The following is a 23,893-nucleotide window of genomic DNA, read 5'->3' as shown; positions in this document are numbered from 1 at the left end:
CTAATTCTGATTCTGACTAAATAAAATACACAAAAAAGGTTCAAGTATTTACAATGTTTTTCTGTTTATTAATACAGGATAGTCATTTATAGTTATTTAGATGCTGTACAATATTGCAAGGAATATAATTACCAAAATAAGTTAGCAATATTTTAGCAGTAGACCATCTGCATTTAGTTAAAGTGGGACAAAAATAGCTAATTATGTGGAAAGATATCAGATCAGTTTGATTTAAAGTTCAAGTAAAGTCTACATCTATATTTTGATGATGGTTCTTAAAAGTATGAGTGAATAAAATGTTAGAAAGAGAAATTTCAAAGTGACTGTAAATTAATAATTATCCACCAATAAAAAGGTTTTCCGATTTTTCTGTAACTCTGGCTTTGGCAACAGAACATGTAGCTTTCGTTTTTCTTTTTTATTTACATTTCCAAGGGTTTTTAAATGCATTATGGCCTTTAAAAACACATCAGTCTTCATGTTGTTCACATTCCATTGCAGTAAAAGCGAGAAAAAACTTGTTCCACTGAGGCGCTTCCTGATTGGCTAATTAAACTGTCAGTTATCAGCTCCCGCTGTCTCATTGGCTCCTCCGCTGGAATGTGCCTTTTACACGTTTGATTTGGGACGGTCCCTCCGCCGTCGCGGTAGCAGCAGTCGGTCAGTGTTATTGATGTATTTCGCCTCGACATTTCCATGGTAACTGTATGTCTGAGGTTTGATCAGTAGGAGCGAACCGTGCTGTGAGAATGGAGCTAGAGGAGAAAAACCCAGACCCAAAATACGGTAAGCAACGCTGCTTGTCACTGTTTGTTTTGTTTTTTTTGTTTTGTTTTTTTTTCTCGGCGATCTTTGATTGTTTTTTCTTTTGGAGGGACGAAGAAATGGAAACAATGACTGCAATGGATGGATGGGTGTGGACCTCATGGATCCTGTGCAGATCGGGAGGCATCCTCATCCTCCGCTGCCATTAATAAGATTGTGTATATTTAATTCATAAAAATATCTCATGAAGTTGAATTATTGTTTAATTTATATATTTATTTTGTCATTCAACTAAACATGAATGAACGTTATATGCTTTGAATCAGTGGTTGTATTTTGTGTTGCCACAGCATACATTACCACCTAAATGAAACCAAAACTCCACCTAGTTCTTATATATCATATGATTAAGACATAATGATATTAAGAGAAATATGGTGTCAGTTAAGATAAAACTGTTTGATGGAGCTTAATTTTCACAGTATTCTCTTATGCAGGACAGAACACTTTCAAGTGAACTATTAGCTTATTGTATTCACTTGGACTTGGAAAACATTTGGTGTTTGAAGCTTGGCAAGATGGACACAATATCTCACAAACAGACAAACACATGGAGTAATCAGATGCTTTCTTTCTTTCATAAATCTGATTATCTTTACATGCACCATATTATGGGGAATTACTAGCCTAATTTATGACTCATTGTTGAGCATTATGCCTGTCACACATATTTCCCCACAAGTTATCTGTTCTCTTCCTGGCTCTGGGTTGGGTTGTTGTTCATATAGACTGCTGAGTAATGAAGTTTTCATAACAACTATCTTTCTTGCTGTAATACTCCGTTTTTGTGTTGTTGCATGAGAGTAGTGTTAGGCCTGGAGAGGCAACAGCAATCCTCAAGCTGGTATTCCATCAGGAAGGCGGCTATAAAACTCTTTTATTGCTTAATCCCTTATTTCAAAATGCAAATAGAAATACTGAGTTCATATTGATGAAATTGATATGGTTTTGTCAATACCAGTGGAATTTTAGATTGTCCTTATCAGTTAGTCACCTCAATGATTTGTTGTAAGTGCTCTTTTGGCCTCAGCAAGGCTGCTTTTTTCACTTGGAGTTAAAATAAACTAAAAACAAAACAGACTGAAAAAAGCAGCTTGTATATTTGGATCCAGTTTTCAGAATGTGCGAACACTGACAAAAAGAAATTTGTGACATAACATGAAATATTGTATCCTATTCTTAAGTGGATCCTGTTCTTACTTTACATCATCATCCCCTGTCAATCTTTAGAGCTCCCACTGTTGATCATTTCCTGGTAGCCTTCCTGTTGCCATGTAAACAGCTCTTTCTTTACTCCCCTCCCCCACACAGGCTAAAAGGCCAAAAACCGTAGCACTTTCAAAGTTTCACTTTCACTTGATTAGCATAGAAACTCACTTTTATTCTTTAAAAGCATCTGTTATGAGTGGAGTTTGACCTGTGAGAGATCTTCAGTTGCTTCATTTCTCTCCTCTCTAAGCTGGTGCTCATGCATGAAGGCAGGCTGCTGCCTGCTCTGCCCAGACTGTGTTCAGCTTTGTCTGCTCGGCCCACACAGCAGCCATCAAACACTAATTCATTGCCACACACATACTGCATGAACACGTGTCAAGACAGCTCTGCTAAATATTTTGTGATTATTTTAATGTTATCTGACATAGGTTTGGTTTGGATAACACAGACAATCTGCTGCTGTTTGGTTTAAGTAGAATAACAACCAGTTAAAAAAGAAACAGAAAAACAAAGTTTAATGTGTCTCTACATTTTCACGAAAAAAATGTATGTAGGGCAGTGACCTGATTAAAGTCTACAGCAAATTGTTTCAGGCTATCACACCTGCTTCACACAGTACTATTGAAGAACAGTAGTATACAGTCTCCCTGATAGTAGTACACGCAGTAGCTGAGCCTGTCCTGTAACGTTATGGAATTAATCATCTTTATCTACAGCTTCAAAAAGGATTAAAAATATAAAGAATAATGCACAGAGGGCCAAATGCACTTTCCTTGTCTTCATCCACGCGACACCACGGCAGCCACTAACCCACTAAGGTAGGCAGGAAGAGGGTAATCTAATACCCCCTCAGGGGTCATTAGAAAATCACATCAGTTATGACATCATCACACTATTTTGCTAATCCACCTGCCCACTCACACACACCCATATATATACATTCATATACAAACACAGAGACAGACTGTCTGTCTGTCAGATAGATAGATAGATAGATAGATAGATAGATACATAGATAGATAGATAGATAGATAGATAACCCTAGACCGTTGGGCTTTTCCATCTGGGCCTTTGGAGGGTGACTAATGAGCTCAGCTATCTTAGGAAACACAGTTACTCTATTGAGAATAACAATTAGTACAATATTTAAAGTACTAAAGAATTATTTAAATAATAGACATATTTCATTTGAATGCTATCGTGTTAATTTCACCTGAATAAGAAAGCATTAATATTTGGCATCTTTTTCACAGGAAGGGCAACTTTTTTTTAAAAAAAGATTTTAGCACAAGCAGCTCATTTCTATGGCTCAAAGCAGGAAAAGAGGAATATGTTTCTTCAACTTGCTGTGTTGCTAAGCATTTCCAAAATTAAAAAAAAAAAGGCTAAATCTTACTAGATTGAATACATAGAAATTACATATTTCTACACTACAACAAGAACTTTGGGAAACAGTAAGAGAATGAAAGAATAGTTGTGTTTTGTTTTTGTCTAATGAACAACTCATACTAATTAGCATATTTTTGGCTTCACCATGCCGTTTTGCATTATGCTTCATGCAAGTCTTTTTACATCTGTTTCATTGTTCTCCATGTTTTCACATATCACCTACCGTATGTTAACATCAAATTCCCTTTATAGCTGGTCTTATTTTCATACCACTCTTTATCTGTTGCAAAATCACCAAGCCCAAAATTGTGATTGCAAAGCAACACACCTTGTGATAGCATGCCTGCAAGATCATGTAAGCTTAAGTTAGCAGGCTTTTGCTTAACAAAGTAGGGCTACAAAGCTCAATGTGTATGTTCCTGTATTGTACTCTAATTGATCTATAGGAAGTTCCTGACAGATAAAATTAATTTTTGAGTGAAACAAAAGTGGCACAATGCTATACTAAAAACACATGAACACGTGAGAAGAACATCTTTTCTGTTTTGTAAAAAGAACCATCTAAATGATAGCATAGGGTTTTCCCTCTGATCATATTTATGCTAAGCTAATTTAAGCTAAACTCTTTTTTATTTGAAGAGCAAATGTGAGCTGATGAACACGCTGTGAGCAAGAGCATGTTTTCAAACGTTTAGCTTTTCCTCAGTGACAGGATTTCTGCATCTGTAAAGTGTCAAGGCACTTTTCAATAATTGAAGTTCTTGAGAGGAACTAGACTGATAAGTATAGAAAGATTTGGGTCTGTCTGAGCAGATGAGATCAATAGTTTGCATTGTATTTCATACTTTGGCATCCTGTTTGTCTGTCACATGTTAGCGGAGGTGGTCATGCACCAGGGAACATGTAGGATGGCCTTATCTCAGATGTACACACACATTGTATCATAACCAAACCATTGTTGTAACAATGCCTTTTGTCCATTGTTTACCATGAAAGTATTTACAGGGACAATGCTGCCAACATACTGTAACAAGCTGAAGAATGTCATTTAACACTACAACAAGAAGTTTGGGAAACAGTAACAGAGAATGAAAGAATAGCTGTGTTTTGTTTTTGTCTAATGAACAACTCAGCTGTTATTTAGATTATTTATTTTTGGAGGTTTTGGATCTACTTGCAGATACTCACTTTGAAGAAGCTGCATGCATTTATCATAAGCACCAAGACACATCTGAGTCATTTCATGCCATTAACATGAATTCATTTCAGGGGACTGTGGCCTGTGTGCAGCTCTATGTTGGCAGGCTTGTGCCTAAAAAGGGTGTGATCAAGTTTTACCCTCATCATATTTGCTTAAAGAGATTTATAACTGATGAATCATTTCTCCTGATGGCCATAAATTCTACTAAGTGGATTTGTTAGCTGAAGGATGCGAGGTTGCCATGTTACTGTACAGTGCATAGTGGCTATATGGACTGAGAACATCTTTCATATGAACAATCAAGTTGAAGAGTTCAAGAGTGAAACAAATGTAATGTCGTCGCTTTTATGTAAAGATAACTATGTGTGATTAAAACTGAGTAGCAGGTCATCCAAGGGTCCAGGAGAAGCAACCACTAAGGTCCCATCTACCACACCCTGTGCAACATGCATGCCTCCCCAAGGCCCCAATGGTGTGGATCTATGGGCAGGAGCAAAGGAGGGGTGTTGGGAGTGGCACAACTGGGGAAAAGGGAACTTCTCCCCCAGCAGTGAGACCCCTCCCAGGGTGGAGTGACTCAGTGACCCACCAAGTCCAGAGCCCAAAATGACAACTGCACCTCTTTAGTTTTGTCCTCAAAGAAATATTGTGTAAACTTTTCAGGCATGGCAAAGTGGGTTTATTTGTAAAGCACTTATCATGTACAAGACAGCTCAAAGTGCTTTACAGAAAACATCCAAAGCATTGCAGCAAAGTTCAAAATAAACATTAATTACAAACAAAGAAATTTAAAAAAAAATTTTTTTTGAAAAAAGGTTACTCAGTTTGATCCTTCAGTGTTAAACTACCGACATCCCTAACTGGACCCTCTCATGTTTATATACATCTTTGCTGTTTGTGCTCCCTCCCAACAATGTGACCAGAAACCTGACGTTCCTTATCTAAAGTCATATTAAATAGGCAAAGGAGAAGGTTGGCAGATTTTTGACGTCTTATTATTCAGCAGTGAGCTCTCTCCAACCAGTAAAATTCAGTTCTTAACTCTTGTGTTATTTCTTGCTCTGTCTCTTTTACCCTCTTCCTCCAACAATGTCCTCTTAAGTTTTTTTGATGAACGAGACACTGCGTATGTTTAAAACAGCCATTGTTTATATCTGTTTAACAGTGTGTGACACATTACATTAAGCAAAACTCTGCTGCAACACCACACAGTTTCCCAGAAGCAAAAGTTGTGACGTGTAGTTTCTCAGGTTTGGGATGCTACTGGGCACTGACGGCTGCAGAAGTGAACATATTTAATGTCACTGTTCCAATTCAATGATTCAAGAAAGCAAAGCTTTAAGGTCGGAAAGTTACATAGTGTGACTTCAAAATGTGGTCGTCATCCTGAATCTTGATTCTGTAAATTATTTTAATTCTGAGTGCATTTGTCATATTTAGCTCCACTAGTTATTAGCTGCAGTCTTTCAAGATTATTTTATTCAGAGTGCATTTGTCATATTTGGCTCCACTAGTTATCAGCTCCAGCCTTTCAAGATGTCACATTTTTATGTCCAACACGTGAAAACAAATTTCGGAAAACTAAATTTTCCTGACAGACACATGGAATAATGTGCTGAAAGAACTCATTTTAGACCTCCTACCCACCAACAGTGGAAAGAAAAAAATCTTTAATTTCTCCAATCTGAAGTCTTTAGTTTTTAACAATATGTGGGGAAAAAAAAGCTAAAATAATTGTTTAAATGTGCTTTTTACTAACTATTTACGACTTGTCTAAAACTGATGGCAGAAAACAAGTATCACATTGCAGGCACATGTCGTGAGCAAATAGCAACAAACACATCAATGTTCATTTAAATGTAAAGGGTTAGGGTTAAGTGCTTGCTTCATCCAAAAAAATCAGGATTGTAAAGGCACCATTATAAAACTGAAAAGCTAGCTAAATGATTCCTTAGCTGTCCCCAGACTCTTCCAGATAACTTATATGTCATGACAATCAGTATCATAAGTTGACCTTTTTCCTCAAAATAAAGATATGAAATTTGTTTGAGGCTCTTTAGTGGGGTCAACCTGTCCCTGAGCCTATTGGCTAAGTACGAAGCATCAATTCACAAACTTTTTGCATTCCACAGTAACGTAAAAGGCAGCGTAGCAATCTGCTTATCTATGTAACTGATTTTAATATGGGAAACTAAGCGCATGCATGAATACACATTGGAATATGAGATGAAAAGACATAGCATACTGTACCGTGCCTTAAATAGAGGCTGTGGCCGGAACACAACAATGAGTTACATGTGCAGCTTTTCGGTCTGGCCAGGAGGGAGCGATGTTGAGCATTTTTTCTATTGAGCTATCAAAAGCACCAGATGCCATCACTCCCAAGCCAATGAATACAACATGCCTTTAGAAAATGTAATATGAAAGATTGTATGAAAATAAAAAATATTTTTAAAAATTATTAAATAAAAAATATTGTAAAAGAAAGTGAAAAAATACTGAAAGTAATTATTAAAAATGGAATATTCCCATTTATTACTTTTCGCCTACCCCGACTACCTTGTCAGATTGTAAACAACAGGTTTTTGAGCAAAGTTTTTAACAATGAGTGAAACACAAGGTCTCAGAAACAATATTTATTGAATTATAATCAGGCATTAAGGTGTTAAGAATATCCTGAAATTTATGGTGAATAAGTTGTGACTGCTTTTGTTGCTATAATTCAGTTTTCAAAGTTGCGTTTTATTTTATCCAGCTGCTGTACAAGTCATTCTCACAAAAGAAATTTTATTGTCTCAAGAAATCAATCTGGTTAATTGAAATTGTTAATTTGATTTTATAATACGGCGCCCTTCAACTTTGTTGTGTAAAACTTGCATATCAGCTTTTTGCAGCAGCTGGTTATAATGCTTCTGTATTCACACATACACACACACACACACACACACACACACACACACACACACACACACACACTACCCCACCCCTTAGACACACACTACTTACACAATGCTGCCTTACTAGTAATTGCATTGACAATATTAGAGTAAAAAATGGCTCATAACAGAGGAAGCCTAGTAGTCAAAGTCAGAGTTTCTCAGTCAGTGAAAAAAGGAAGTGAAGCGAAAACAGACTTCATACAGGAAGGAGACGTACAAGAAACAATAGACAGCTTACTCTGAAGACGATAAACGGCGACAGAAACAACAAAAACATCATGACAAGATATGAATTGCACAGTATTTCACGCTATTGTTTCAGTTTTACAGATTTATGTAGGATGGATATCTTGTTGACACGAAGTGTTCAGTTGGAAAAGTAGCTTGTGGTTTTAATTAGTGCTACATTTACTGCTAATGCTTTTCAGCCTTGTGTGGACAGGAAGTGCAGGTCTAATCCATATGTGTGTGTCTTCTTGATGTTGACAGGAGTAGCAGATTTAGTGTTAATAAACAATACTGTTTTTCAACAGACAGTTGGTCTTACCTCTGCATTTCCTTTAGTGTGTAATGGTGTTTAAAAAGCTGTCTAGTATTGCTCCGTTGTTGTGATGTGTATGGAAGATGCTTGCAATAAAGTGGGAGGAAGTGTAAGAGTCGAGTATCAGATCTGATTTGTGCAGAGAGTAGATTTTTCAGTCAAGCTGAATTCCTGTTTTATTTTATGGTTACTGTTATTTGTCAACACATTTTCTCACTCTGATCTCACTGGGACAATATGAGCTTTGTGGGCTCTATTTCTCCTTATGTCAAAGGAGTTTTCATAGTTGCTAGAGACATGCCACTTCCTCTGTCACTAGGGGACATTTTCTGGGTTGCTACGCAGGCTGAAGAATCATTTTGGCAATACATAAACTAACTATTATTTACATTCTCTAGTACATACTTGATTCTGCCTGCATATTTTGGGATTCTATGCACACTAATATGGACTGTGCATCATAAAATATTAATTTGAAATGTATCTGTAAAGGTTGGTGGGCGGGGCGGTTTATTAGAATCCACCACACTGTGGATTCTAATAAGTTAAATTTACTTGAAAATATTTAGGAAACCGATTACCCTAGAAAAAGTGAGTAAACAAACTTAATTGTGGAAATGTTTGTTGTCCAAGATTCATCAATATATTCTTGATGAACTCAGATGTGTTCTTCATACCTTTAGGATAATCCAGATGAAGCGCATACATTGAGCCAAAGAGAAGAAAAAGTGCTTGAGAGGTTGTAGAAAACTCGTCTGTTTCAAGGATGATTGCAATACTGTTCATCTATGGTGGCGTGTCCCCAGTAATGCTTCTTAACAACCCCAACAGGGACCTGGGTGAAGTCATAGGGGGTGAGCTGAATCCTGCATTCAAAATCAAACAACACAAGTAAATTTCAATTTTATGACCCCCGTTGTTAGTGTGTTTACTCATTTAATATAAAATGTCTGCAGAAATCATCATTTAGAAATCACATGATCACTAGCGCTGTGGAATACTGTCTTACTGATCTTTTGTGAAAGACTATGGAGAGGTAGGCATGGCCACATTTATTAATAAAACACATTTTTAAAAACCTCATGAAGACTAATTGTGTGCAGAATTTCAGAGCAAATTTTCCTACTCAAAGGCTCACTTTCCACTAAAAGATTTCAGCCATGTTTCCTGGTTTTTTTTTAAACAAACAAACAAAACAAAACAAATAATAACAACAACACCAGACCTCAACAGTGCTGTTTCTGTTTCTGTTCTGAAATCTGAGAACTGTCTGATGATGTCCCAAAATGTACATCGTATAAAGGCCATATGATCATTATTATGAGTGTACAGCAGCAGTGCGTCTTGTTGTGAATCTATCAGTCTCATGGAAAAGATGACAAAAACAATAAGCTGAGTACTTAAAGCTTTGGTAGGTAATGTTGGGGAGCTAGCAAGATGTGAAAGTGGCGCCTTGTCTTGGCTCCTCCCACTCTGGTTTTGCTCCTTGCACGATCCAAGGCTTTCTTCTTCCCTACATCAAGGAAGATATGTTTTTACTAACGTTTATCTGTTTGTGTTCAAGAAAACTCAACAAGTTATGGATGGATTTTAATTAAATGTTTAGGAGTTGTTGGAAATGTGAAAAGAAAGAACAGATTTGATTTCAGTGGTAATCCAGATCACCGTTTGGATCCAAGAATTTTTTAAAAGCCTTGGTGGAGGTTTGCGCTCTCAGAGTCCTTTTCTAGTTCACAGCTTTTTCCACCGCAGTTTAGCGGGAGGAGGCAAATAAACCGAGCCATGTCAGGAAATCCTTTCTGCATTTTCTCAGCCATGTCTACCTTCAGAGTTTCTTCTTCACGACTTTGTATTTTCATCCTAACATGCTATTTATATGCAGGGTGTGGCTATCAGGTATGCGCTTGCGGGAGGGGGAGGAGGGGAGCCGGGAGAAGAAGCTACGAAATATAATAAATGAAAAACTTCAATTCAGTCCGAATGTTTTGATTGGTCGGAGTTTTATACAGATTTACAATAAACTGAGTGGTCTAACTATATTTCTTATTTATTCATTCACAGTGTATCATTCACAATTTTCACAATGTTGGGGTGGGGAAGGGGGCCCCCTGGACACTCTGGACACAACATGACGTTATATTCGTTTGGGAAACCACTGAACAGAAGATGGAAATGGCGGACAACCTGTAAAAATGCACACAGATAAATCCTCCACCATCACATCTTAAGTCAAAAGTGTGTCATTTTTTGCTCTGAAGGAAAAGCAGAACTGTACATGTCGACAGATGTTTGTAAACTCTATAATGCACATGTCGCATACTGCTGTAACATGACTGCCCACCTAGCAAGACACCATCCTGAGGTAAATGCAAAGGGGGCCAAACGTACCACAGCAACAAGCCAACAGACACTCAAACCAACACTTTTATATGTAATTCAATCAGCTGGTTCATATATATTGCTGCTGAATACATTTTAAAAACCGACACATTTTTTTTATTTGGGAAATCTGGCTTGGTATATAGTCTGTAAACTTGGTCATCATGCAACTTTTTCACATGGTCTTCGGTTTAAAAAGCAAAATAAAAATCTGCAATATTGAGGAATTGCAATTTTAATCGAATTGGCACCCAAGTAATCGTTAAAAATCTAATTGAGAGAATATCATCCTAGACCTAGCAGTTATTGTACTGTAGTAGAAGTAGTAGTAGCTTGTGAATCAAGCTAGCACACTACCATAATGATGAATGATGAATGTGAATCAACGCTTGTGTATTGATCGGCCGCTCATGGCAGTTTTCAAATTGATTGCACAATCCTGAAACATTCATTCATTCATTCATTTTCCGAACTGCTTATTCCAATTCAGGGTCGTGGGGAAGCTGGAGCCTATCCCAGCTGGCTTTGGGCAACAGGCAGGGTACACCCTGGACAGCTTGCCAGTCCATCACAGGGCCGCACAGAGAGACGAACAACCACTCACGCTCACACTCATTCCTAGGGGCAATTTAGAGTGACCTATCATGCATGTGTTTGGATGGTGGGAGGAAGCTGGAGTACCTGGAGAGAACCCATGCATACACGGGGAGAACATCCAAACTCCACACAGAAAGGCCACTGACCAAACCAGCCAAGGATTGAACCAGTGACCTTCTTGCTGTGAGGCCACAGTGCTAACCACTGCGCCACCGTGCAGCCCCAATTCTGAAACAACAGTGTCAAAACAAAATTTTTGAGAGAAGAGAAATTTTATTTAAAGTAAAAGTTTTCACTCTGACAGAAAAAACATATTTGAGTGAAAAATGTTTTTTTTTTTTCACTTTTTTACAAGATTTATTTTTAAATATACATTTTTATATATTCTATGACAGAATACTTTATCTCAAAAGCTTTTTCACCTTAAAATATTATTTTTTGCAGTCAGTGTGAAAACATTAATATCAATTTCTTTTTGCTTACAAAACTTTTTTTCCCTCCCAGATTGCATATTTTCTTGCATTGAATATAAACACAAGTCTAACTTCATAGTATTTCTTCATTTCTAAATAAAAACAATAGCAACCTTGTGCCCTGTGTACTGCATTTGTTTTAGTATTCATCTGGGTCTGGTTTCGGCTGCAAGTGAAACAAACTGGGTAAAGTCACTAGTCAGTAATTATTCAATCAGGGTCCAAATTATTATTAGGGTCCGAGCCATACGAAGTATGGCAGGGCCCTATTGTTATTGTAATGTTTATTATTATTATTTTAAGCACAACTCACTCAATTTTGACCCCCTTAGACCCCGTGAAAAGTTGCGAAACTTGGCACACACCTCACGTCCGGTGAAAATTTCGATAATTTGGCGTTTGTATGCACGCCAATGCAAAAATGCCTCGACAGCGCCCCCTAGAAACGCCAAAAATGGCCTCTAGAATGGGGCAAAAAAATTTTAGTTTGACGTAGGACGACGAAATTCGGTACACATGTCTATCACATCAAGACAAGTAAAAAAGTCATTGAAACGCCTGTTGTCATGGCAACGGGCTTTCCGCCATCTTGGCGTTTGCGGCCATTTTTTTGCCCGTTTTTGTCAATTTGGGCGCATCGCATTTGAACAAACTAGTCTGAGGGGATTCATGGTATTGGCTCCACGTTCACCATGGAGCTTCGTGACAAGATGGGGACCAAAAGTTATTCAAATCTTTTTGATAGGACAAAGCGTGTTACCGTGGCAACCCATGGAAAAAAGCGTTCTCGCCATGAAACACGGTTCACTCATATCTTTGCAGAAATACATCCGATCGGAACCAAAATTCTGAAAATTCATGTTTGGTAGGTCCTTCACGCATTGTAATATGTATTGTGGGGGGGGGGCGCATCTTTGGGGGGGCCCCTAGGGGCCCGATAGTCTACTTTGAGCTAGGGCTATGAAATTCGGTACACATGTATAAGTACCCAAGACGAGCAAAAAACTCAATTAACCACCTGTTACCATGGCAACGGGCTGTCCGCCATCTTGGCGTTTATGCCCTTTTTATCACTTTGAGCGCATCGTATTTGAATGAACTAGTCTGAGGGGATTCAGGCTATTGGCTCCACATTCGCCATAGAGCTTCGTGACAAGATGGGGAGCAAAAGTTATTCAAATCTTTCCAACAGGACAAAGCGTGTTACCGTGGCAACCCATGGAAAACAGCGTTCTCGCCATGAAACACGGTTCACTCATATCTTTGCAGAAATACATCCGATCGGAACCAAAATTCAAATGAGTCATACTTCGAGGGTCCTTAACGTATTGTAATATGTATTGTGGGGGGGGGCACATTTTGGGGGGGGGGGCCTAGGGGCCCAATTATCTACTTTGACCTAGGGCTACGAAATTCGGCACACATGTGTATCAACCCCAGACAAGCAAAACACTATATTAAGCACCTGTTACCATGGCACCGGAGTGTCCGCCATCTTGGAAAAAAACCTCGCCATGAAACACGGTTTGCTTTGCACAAATTCATGCGATGTGCACCAAAACTGTAAATATTAATATTTGGTAGGTCCTTAACACATTAATCAACATGAATCAACTAATTGAGTCCAGGTAAACTTAATAAACGGGATCCAAGGCTGGACAGAAATCACAACTTCAAAATAAAACAAAAAAGAACAATACACACAAAAAGTCCAAACCACAACAAAAATCATTCGAAACAGACAAACTTTACAGGAGTGTCAGCAAGTTCCTGCAGAGGTCAGATGATGCAGTGCTCGAATCTGAAAAGACAAACAAAACAAAACAAAACAAGCAGAAAAAAAGGGAAATCTCACTCTCTGCCTCCGTTAGCATGTTAAAGGTCTGTCATTACAATCATGGCTTGTTTGGAAGGGTTACCAGAAGAAATAAGTGTCTTCTTTCTGAAAATAAACTTCCAGAGTTGCTTCTGAACAAACCACCGTTAATGTTATTTGGTCCTCTAGTAACTCATCTGTTTTAAGTATCATTTGTGAGGTCACCTGTCTGTTAGCTGAAGCTTGGCTGTGATTGGCTCGTGCAACAGCACAATGATCAGAAACACTGCAGCACATCTACAAGAAAATGACTGGAAAAGAAACAAATCAAGGTCTATCAAGGCATTCAAATGTTTTAATACTGATAACTGTAATGTTTTACAAGCATTTGTGTTCAGGGGTTATGTACACTGTGATGCAGTGTAAAGCCAGCTGTGCATGTCTTGTATTATTGTCAGATAAAGGCCAAAGTCAGTTTGGATTCAGACACATTGACATGTCTATTTTTGTTTTTATCCTCAGGGGAGTCCAGAAAGTTTGATCCAAACTTCAAAGGACCAATCCACAACCGGTAAAACTGTCTGATACAATCTTTTCTCCTTTCTTGCTGAACACATCATTGACAATATTTTGTCTCTTCTCTTCCCTCCTCAGAGGCTGCACAGATATCTTCTGCTGTATCCTCTTCATCCTGTTCTTGTTTGGATACTTTGCTGTGGGTATCCTGGGTAAGGCTGATGCTTTATTCGAAGTCTTCTCATATTTGGAGATGTTCCATCTCCATTTATCCTGTATGTTACTGTCAAAGAATCTGGTTGTTACACTTTTCATGTCTGCTGCATCCAGAACACCTGAATGACTGACCATTACTGACTATAACCCTTGTTAATTAAGTAAGAGCTTGTGAATACAGCAGTCAGCTCCATCTGAAGCTTCTACAGTTATAGTTTACAGTCTAATGCTTCACACTCTTTGGTGAGATATAAGTTGCTCTTCACACAATCGTGGATAATTGTAGATATTTTTACATGTCGTGGTGTTGCTTGCAACATAGTGGTAGGTAACACCCTGCTATAAACAACCACTGCACAGATGTCCTCATCATGCTTTTTTCTATCATGTACTGCATCTTGTACTTGCTAGCCAAGCATCACTCTGAAGTATGTTGTACCACGACAACATGTTGTCCTAAGAACTGTGAACATTTCATTTCTTGCAGAGAGTCCAGATGTAATTCTATGCACAATTTCTTGAAGTTTTCTGATGTTTATTAGTGAAAACTATTTACAGAAAACATAGTATTTATCTTTCCCCAATAGAGGACCCTCTGTAATTCCATTGTGCCTCTGCCTTTCTAGGTGCCTGCCTATTTTTAGATGTCTAGTATTAAATAACCAGTGTTTTGCAAGTTCATGCTTCTCATGAACAGTAGTGTCCAGTCAGGCTAGGCGGGGTACGCAGTGCCTACCTTAGGCAGAAAGAAATAAAATGTATTATTCCAGTGGTTTATATATTTTTCCCTTTTTATACAATAAACTATTTTATAATTATTAGTTTTAATATAGTCTTTGAAATTAGAATTGACAATACTCTGTAATGAATTCTGCTCTTGTATGTCACTTCCTAAACAAGCTTAAAAAGTCTTTCTGTCTGGACGTAAGATTGGAAGACTTGCAGAACAGATTCGTCTTATGATTACTAGATGTTGTGTTGTGTTGTGTTTAACTGCCTCAAACTGTCAAAAGACACACCTCTAAACATGGCAATTTACTAATGTCACAGGAATAACGTTCTTCTCTTGTGTTTAAGCTTCGCTGTAGATATTGATTACAGTGTTTATTATTGATTCATAGAAGTTATTATAGAATAATTTCTCCTCTCTGCAGCCTGGTCTCAGGGTGACCCCAGAAAAGTGATTTATCCCACAGACAGTAGGGGCCAATTCTGTGGGCAGGCTGGAACACACTTGGAGTAAGTCACCTATACTTAGATTAAATTCTAGATAATGACTTTTATATCTGATGGATAGATGATCAGATTTCTGTTTTACTGTCACACCACAGAAAGAAGCCTCTCCTGTTTTACTTCAACATTCTGAAATGTGCCAGTCCTCTAGTGCTGCTGGAGTTTCAGTGTCCCACCACACAGGTCAGGATATATATCTACATTTTCCTATGATTGTTGTTGCTCATGCAAACAAATAATCTAACCAATGTGATTGCTGCTATTTGTATGCAGTTGTGTGTGGAAAAGTGTCCTGACAAGCATATGACGTTGGTGAAAGCAAAGTTAGGCAGTAGAGATGACCATGAATACTACAAGAGATACTGCAAGGAAGGAGTTGACTTCGCTAAATTGGTAAAGTATAAGACATGTTCCACACAATCTTAAATGAATGCAGTTTGATGGGGATAGACATTTCAATGAAAGTGTGTTTAATATGATGTAGAGTCCTCCTGAGATCCTCAGGGATGGCTTGTGTCCCTCCATGCTGATTCCCAGTAAGCCCTGTGAGTAAGAAGGTTGTCCAACATTTAACCTATAAGCTGCTGTAACTGTTGGTCTATTTCCTCCCTGAAGCTGCATCAAATTAAAATCTTTCCTCCACAGTCACACGTCGCTGCCTTCCAGCCCTGGAAACTATGAAAGGTGGGGTGGTGGTGGTGGGCAATGAGACCACGTTTGTTGATGATGACGGCGTCAGTGTCAATGCCTCTGAGGTGCTGGAGGCTTCAAAGTGAGTCTTTTCTTTTGTGTGACACCATATATATATTTTTTTTTTTTTTTTTTCTCAAAGCATGACCTGACCTGTAACTACATAATTCATCTGTTGTCATCCTGAAACTAAAAGGAGTGTCATGAAACATGTGAAGCAATACAAATTTTAACAGCATTAGTCATGAGAAATAAATAAAATAACTATTGGCTCATTGACGTTATATCAGACCATGTTAATAAGTCTGTAGATATGACTAAAACGAGTTTAAACATGGATATTTGTCTGAAATCAGCATAGCAACTGTGTTGTAACCACTGTGACATCCTTCCAATGAGCTCACATTTTAAAATGTTTAGTTCAGTATGTTGATTGTCACCCTCTTGGTTCTTTGACAACTTAAGTTATGACTGATAGGAACGCTGTCCTGGTGTGTAACACCAAGCCAATGACAAACTTTCTTTGAAGACACACAACAGAACTTTTGCCATTTTCCCTGTGAGGTAAACCTATCGACAAATTAGCCAATCGACGGCTAATTCAGCATCCACTTTGCATCCTACCTGACCTGTTGACTCTCTCCAGCTAGCAAAAGATATTGTTGTTTTCCCCTTTCTCTCTTTTAATATTCTTGATTTTCTTTGCTGAATCAGTGATGTTACATGTTCAAAACAGTCAGTTCCTTACTTTGCCGCGAAGCGAAACATCACGTCACATCGTGTCCCAGATGTAAAAGTTCTATAGTGCAGTTTCTCAGCCTCGAAACACTGCTGGGTAGCAGCGGCTCTGTAAATGACTGTGTTAATTGAACAAGTGTGTGTCTCATCAAGTCAGAGGCGCAAAGGTTTAAGATAAAAAGGTTACGGAATGTGTCTTTAATAGTATCTTCATTTTCCTAAATGCAATAAACACTAATAAAGAGATAATAATTTAGAAGAGTTCTCCAGAATAGTTGGGTTGTGGATATGAACTACTTCCTTGATTTGTGCGTCCACTTTGATGCTCATAAATTATGTAGTAAAGTCTGTTTTATGAAACATTTTCCACCTTTGAACATGTTATTACCCCCAAACTTTCCACATTGTGAAAAAATTCACACGGTAGTCCATTTACACTTTGAGCCAAATAATCATAGTCTAAGACTCTGCTTGAGCCAATTTGCTGTCCTCAACAATTTTGTTGCCAAGTTCTGCTCAAGCATGATCTATTATGGCAATTCAGGTGTGCTGCAGCAGGAAACATCTAAAGCCTGCAGGACTGCAGCCATTAAGAACTGACTTTAGATCTTTGCCATCATCAAATGAATACAGTCATTTCTGGGCTATAAGCTGCTTCTTTCTTCATGCCTTTTTAATCCTGCATATTAAACAGTGTTGCAGCTGATGTATGGATTTGAAATGACAGTATATCAAGGTGTATTTGAATACTTTTGGAATCTAGGGAGATTTGGTAAGATGTCTATGTACATACATGTTACTGATAAAGAATAAATGAAGATGGCATAGCACAAATAAGAACCATTTCATGCTTACCTAAAAAAAAAACAAATCAAGGCACAGTATTATCTCTGTAAAGGCCAACCTCAATAAAAACAGGCAAAACAAATGACAGAGATTTTAGTACAGGCAGTTCAGGTGGGGCAGCACAATGTGGTGGTCATCTTTGCTGCGTCCAAGGAGGAGATCTCTAATGCATGTTACACACTCAAAAATAGAGGTACCAGCTTGTACCTAAAAAGGTACAAATGCTTGTCGCTGGGGGTGTACTCTTTTGAGAGACATTTCTGTACCCTTCAGTTCTGGTCTATTTTTGTACCTTATCAAGTTCAACCTCACCTTATCAAGTTATGTTTTTTTATGTTTTCACAGGATTAGGCCTGGTCCATGCAACTTAGCAATATTATCTTTAATCTAGAAATAATCTTCAAAAACTCAAAATACTGACCAGCTGTACACTTAGTTTGCAGCACCTGACCTTCATTGTCTGGTGTAGTAAATGACTGTTAAGTAGTACTACTGTCATCACTCAACTCTGCTCTAGTTTGTAATATTACAGCCATTAACATTACATTTTTCAATGCTGCAGGTACCCTTATGGTCAAAATGGTACAAATTTGTACTTTGTCACTTTTAACCCTTTTTCGTACTCTGAAGGTGTGCTTCTGGTCTCTTAAAGACCAGTATTGTACTTTTGAGAGAACATTTCTTTAAAATGTACCTATAGGTACAGAAATGCCCTTATCTTGTACCTCTATTTTTGAGAGTGTAGGTTAATTGGTGAATTAAATTCTCCTTAGGAATGAGTGTTTCAGTGGTAGTTTGTCTCTGTGTTGGCCCTGCTATAGACTGATGACCTGTTTAGTGTGTAACTTGCCACTCACCTGGTAAGTGCTGGGGTAGGCGCCAGCTGAATAAATGGACAGACAGTCCAAAGTGGGTCTTCGACTCCAAAAAAAGTCCTCCAACTGATGAAACTCAGGTTTTTAAAGGTTAAACAAGGCGTTGGAGCTAAAGTTAGGGCTTTAAAGTTATAAAAAAAAATGTTTCCTAATATCACAGTTCAAGTATGACGCTTTATTTCCCCAAAACTGAAATCATTAGTAGCATTTCCCTGCTGACTTTTAGGTGGACTACAAGTTTAAAGTGCTCCTTCATTGTTTCATTTATGGAAAAATTTGTTGTTTTTTTTTTACTTTTATGTTTTTTTATTGTTTGAAAATGAGTTAAACTGGGATTAAGTTATTAGTAGTAACTGAATTTCCAAAATGCAATAATGTTGTAGCTCAGCATAAATCACTCATTGTTTTATACATTTATTCACAAATCAGATCCCCATAAACTGCTGCAAAGGTGGCAGTTTGACTCTTCTGCAAAGTGTTACAAAAAAACAATACAATGAAGTAACATTATTTCTGAAAATCCCTTAAATTCTCAGACAGACGATGGTGTTCCTCTTTCCACCGCCATTCTTAAAAATATAAATATGTAATGAAAATGTTTTTCTCTCAACAAATAATAATTTGATTTCATATAAATTGTGTTAATGAAAATCTGTTTCCTCTCAAATTTTCTCAAACAGCCTCTGGTAATAATGACTAAATAATTGTTACTTAACATTTGCGTTACCAGGTATACTTTGATGGCAGGTATTCCTTATTCTGCACATCCAAGTTTATGCATGTCATAATTTTAAAATATGTAAGGACTCCTTGCAAGGAGTTACAGCAAATTAACCATTGCATCTCATATCCACAGTGTTACAATGATTTGTTCTGTTTGGTCACAGATTCAGTCTGTTTTGGCCCTGCTCTGTTTGTGCACACACTAAGAGGGGCTTTGTCTTTGTTTTCTGTCAGCTGATTCTACCTGCAGTTTGTTTGTATTCACTTTGCATATTAATGCCAAAATTAAGCTGGATAGTGTCAAACTTCACCATAGACTGAAATTATATTTGTCATATTAAAGTACAGTTAGAAAAGTTTAATGTGGATTAATGTTGTTTCTTTATGATAAATCATCTGGATGAAACACCTCTGACATTATGTAAGTTTTAGAAGTCTTTATTTTTATGAAATTTTTTTATCCAGTGCAGGTAAAATTTAACATAAACATGAGTTTTAAAGGTTTTCTTGCTGCTGGAACTTATTTTCTTATTTATTTGTGCTACAGACATCAAAATAACTGTAGCATGAAAACTATACGGTAGCACTTGCTATTAGAGGTCTCACAGTCATGCAATGGTAGTATGTATTCTATATGCAAATGATTTTCAGTACGTACTCTGGACTATCTGGTGTAAAATCTGTTTTAGCTGGTGGTTTTCAGTCAGTATAAATTAATTACACAGTTTTCAGTTGTTAAACGTTGCACACAACCACAAACTAGGGGTAAACAAAGAAAGCTGTTTTTGCTTTTAATAGTAAAATTAATTCTTATTTTTGTTTTTCTCTCCTGACAGGAAGTCAAATGTAGTTGTAGAAGCTCGTCAGGTGGCCATGAGAATCTTTGAGGACTACACTCGGTCATGGCATTGGATATTACTGTAAGTTTACTGAACTATTACAGAAACATGAAGAATGGAAAATTTAACTGTAATGCACTAATATAAAAAATTTTCTTTATAAATATTAATTTATTTAAACAATTTAATTCTCACTGAACAAATTTAATAGGTAAGCTTAAATAATTCTGTATGGCATCTTAACATGATTCAATACTGACTACAGCTAACTGAGAAAGAGAGAAACAAGAACAATTTGACCTTTGATCAACGCAGACATCTTTAAGATGATGCATTTGCTTCCCCTTTCTAGCGGTCTGCTGATTGCCATGGTTGTCAGCTTGATTTTCATCGTCCTGCTGCGATTCTTGGCAGGTGTCATGGTCTGGGTCATGATTGTTTTGGTTATTCTTGTGATTGGATACGGTAAGGCCTCAATTTGTAACTATCATGAAGTTGTCCTTTAAAATTACTATTAATTGACAAAACAAACTTAACTGTTTTAGGTATTTTCCACTGCTACATGGAGTTTGCCAGTTTGAAGGGTGAGCCCGGCGCTGATGTTACCATCCGTGACCTGGGATTGCAGACAGACTTTTCTATCTACCTGCAGATCAGACAGACTTGGCTGGCCTTCAGTAAGTAAAAGCAAGCTTCTACTGCATAACATACATCTGAATAAAGTGTTTAAAATCCCACTAATTTGCTGAATTCCCTCTTTTTTGCAGTGATTATTCTTGCCATTGTGGAGGTTATCATCCTGTTGCTCCTCATCTTCCTCAGGAAGAGGATCCTAATCGCCATCGCTCTCATCAAAGAAGCCAGCAGGTAATTTATTCCAGATGCTTTGTGCTGGAGCTCCATGCTCTTGAGAGACTGACCAGACTCTTGAAGTTGGTTCAGTAATATTTTTATTATAGCAATAAATCAAGTGGGTAGTGCTACAGTTTCCCACAGATCTATAAAGCTTATTGTTGTAGTTCATAGCTTTATTACTTTAAATCTGGGGTAGGTAATCTTCCTCAGAGACATTTTTTTTTTTACTCTCATTGAAATAGTTCCTCGTCTTGATAGTAGTCTGTACATTTTTAAATCATGAACAGTAACAAATATAGTTAGACCCCTCAATTTACTGTAAATCTGTAAGAACTGACAAATCAAAACGTTCGGGCAAAATTGAAGTCGTTCATTTCTTATATTTATTAAGCTTCTTCATGGCTGAGAAAATGCTAGAAGGATTTCCTGACCCGGCTCGGTTTATTTGCCTCCTCCTGCTAAACAGCAGAGAAAGAGAAAATCATTGGTGTAAAAAGCTGTGAACTAGAAAAGTACTCTGAAAGCACAAACCTCCACCAAGGCTTTTAAAAAGTTCCTGGATCCAAATGTTGATCCGGATCACCACCAAAATTAAATCTGTTCTTCCTTTTCACATTTTCAACAACTCCTGAAAATTTAATTAAAATTAAAAACTTTTTGAGGTTATCTTGAACAAAAACAGATAAATGCCGGTAAAAACATAACCTACTTGGCGGAGGTAAAAAAAAAAGCCTTGGATAACGCAAGAAGCAAAACCAGAGGAGGAGGAGCCAAGCAGGAGGAGGGGCCAAGACAGGGCGCCACTTTCACATCCTGCTAGCTCCCCAACATTACCTACCCCAGCTTTTAATTCAATAGCACACTTCTAAATGTTGTGGCAACTTAAGATAGATATTTTATGTAGGAATGGCTTAATTTGTTAAATTAGCCTGTTTGATATATTAATCAGGTGTTCTCTGCTGTAGGAATGGTAATGTTGCTTCTTGCTTGCTGGATGTATGTAAAGCTAAAGGTTTAGCATAAAAAGATTATAAAATCATTTATTTATATCTTGTTTATATCAATTTTACCTCTCGCTTACCAAAAGCAAGAATATGGAAACCTCAGCCTTCTTCCTTTTTTTGCATTTTTTTTTAAACAAAAGTATGGTAACATGGTTTCTCTTTATTAAGGGCTGTTGGACATGTTATGTCAGCGCTGTTCTACCCACTGCTGACCTTTGCCCTTCTGGCTGTGGTTATCGCTTACTGGACTGTTACAGCTGTGTATCCTTTCATTACTCTCCAAAAACGTGACAAATGTTGCATAGTTCTTAAACATGACCTTTTCAATCATATTCCTACCACGTTGCCTTAACAGCTTTTACCAGTTTCTTGTCTACATCTAATGAGCAAGTGTACAAAGTGTTCAACAACTCTGACTGTCCGTTTGCACGAGAAACCTGCAACCCTGAGGTACTGCTCATTTGCATCAAGCCATATATATTTTATATTCTGCAGAACTGTTCATTAAGGCATTGATATGATGATAAAGTAGCTCTTTAATGGAGTCATCGCTGGAATAAACTGCCTTTTTTTTTCTTCTGCTGCAGACATTCAACACCTCCAATGCTTCAACTGTATGCCCGGATGCAGAGTGTCTGTTTGCCTTCTACGGTGGTGAGACGCTCTACCACAAATATTTAATCCTGTTTCAGTTCTATAACGTCTTCCTCTTCTTCTGGTGCGCCAACTTTGTGACGGCCCTGGGCCAGGTTACTCTGTCTGGGGCATTTGCATCATATTACTGGGCCTTCAAGAAGCCGGATGATATCCCCGCTTTCCCCATCTTCTCCTCTCTGGGACGGGCCCTCAGGTGACATTACTGGTCTTTTTTAATACATTAAACAAAATAAAGAAAAAGAAATTACACCTATTTGAGTGTTCTGTCTTTTAAAATAGTAGCAAAGATCAGTATTTATAGAGATAAGTTCTGCATGATGGGCTTGCATTTGGCATGAAAAGATATAAAAGGCTGGCATGATTTTTAATTCAGAGTTTATTCTCTCCAAAAAGACATATGTTAGGTCAGCAGGGTGGCTTGTCCTGGCAGACTCAAGTGGAAAAAAGTGTCTAATGCTCACAGTTGGCCTATGTTTCCTTTTCCTGTGTAGATACCACACAGGGTCCCTGGCTTTTGGTTCTCTGATCCTGTCTTTGGTCCAGGTCATTAGGGTCATTTTGGAATATCTGGATCACAAGTTAAAGGGTGGGATATCTGACACACTTTTATTATTATGTGTTCAACTGAAATTTTGGATAGATGCATGGATAAAGTTAATTAAATAATGGATATAGTCAGTTTGTCTAATATTGCTGATAAAATGCCAGGCTAAGTATGGATATACTAAAGTCCAAGGTTTCACATCCCATGGACACAGATTTGTCTTTTTTGCTGCATATCTTTGAGCTGAAACCCCATAAACATAATTAATGTTTTCACTGAATAACCTGAAGAATGCACATCCCATCACAACAAAGTTTATTCACTTACTGGTGTCTTTCAGGTGCTCAGAACAAGTTGCTAAATTTCTGCTAAGCTGCATGAAATGCTGCTTCTGGTGTCTGGAGAAATGCATCAAGTTCCTGAACAGAAACGCATATATCATGGTGAGCTTTTATAACAGGATACAGCTGACTAACTGAACATAACCAGACTGTTGCATCAGCTGACTAAGAGATCTTTTCTCCAACTTGTTCAATCATGAAGTTGCTCTTTATCCTTTTACATTCTCCAGATTGCAATCTATGGCAAAAATTTTTGTACATCTGCCCGAGATGCATTCTTCCTTCTTATGAGGAACATTGTCAGGTGGGATTCAATTTTAAAGATTGTCTCATACTGTCTATAATACTATGCAAAAGTCAAGAGCAACTCTCCCTATATGCCTTATATATATATATATATATATATATGTATATATATATATATATATATATATATATATATGT

General features: G+C 37.6%; 1 protein-coding gene across 1 annotated transcript; it reads left to right on the top strand.

The window, feature by feature from the left end:
- Positions 1-654: 654 nt before the first annotated feature.
- LOC306774900 (choline transporter-like protein 2) lies at positions 655-23,793 on the top strand (the record flags this gene model as incomplete). Its single annotated transcript, XM_079265088.1, is given in 19 exon segments — positions 655-786; positions 13,895-13,943; positions 14,027-14,100; positions 15,259-15,343; positions 15,436-15,520; positions 15,611-15,730; positions 15,822-15,882; positions 15,983-16,109; positions 20,046-20,129; positions 20,401-20,513; positions 20,594-20,725; positions 20,816-20,915; positions 22,076-22,168; positions 22,273-22,357; positions 22,495-22,757; positions 23,056-23,150; positions 23,449-23,460; positions 23,463-23,551; positions 23,680-23,793. Coding segments are annotated over 19 exon segments (1,818 nt in total). The 5' UTR covers positions 655-749.
- Between the last annotated feature and the right edge of the window lie 100 nt (positions 23,794-23,893).

The sequence above is a fragment of the Telmatherina bonti genome, assembly GCF_933228915.1.
Source record: "Telmatherina bonti genome assembly, chromosome: 3".
Lineage (NCBI taxonomy): Eukaryota > Metazoa > Chordata > Actinopteri > Atheriniformes > Telmatherinidae > Telmatherina > Telmatherina bonti.
Note: the sequence above shows the minus strand (reverse complement) of the source record. Positions and strands in the feature narration are given on the sequence as shown.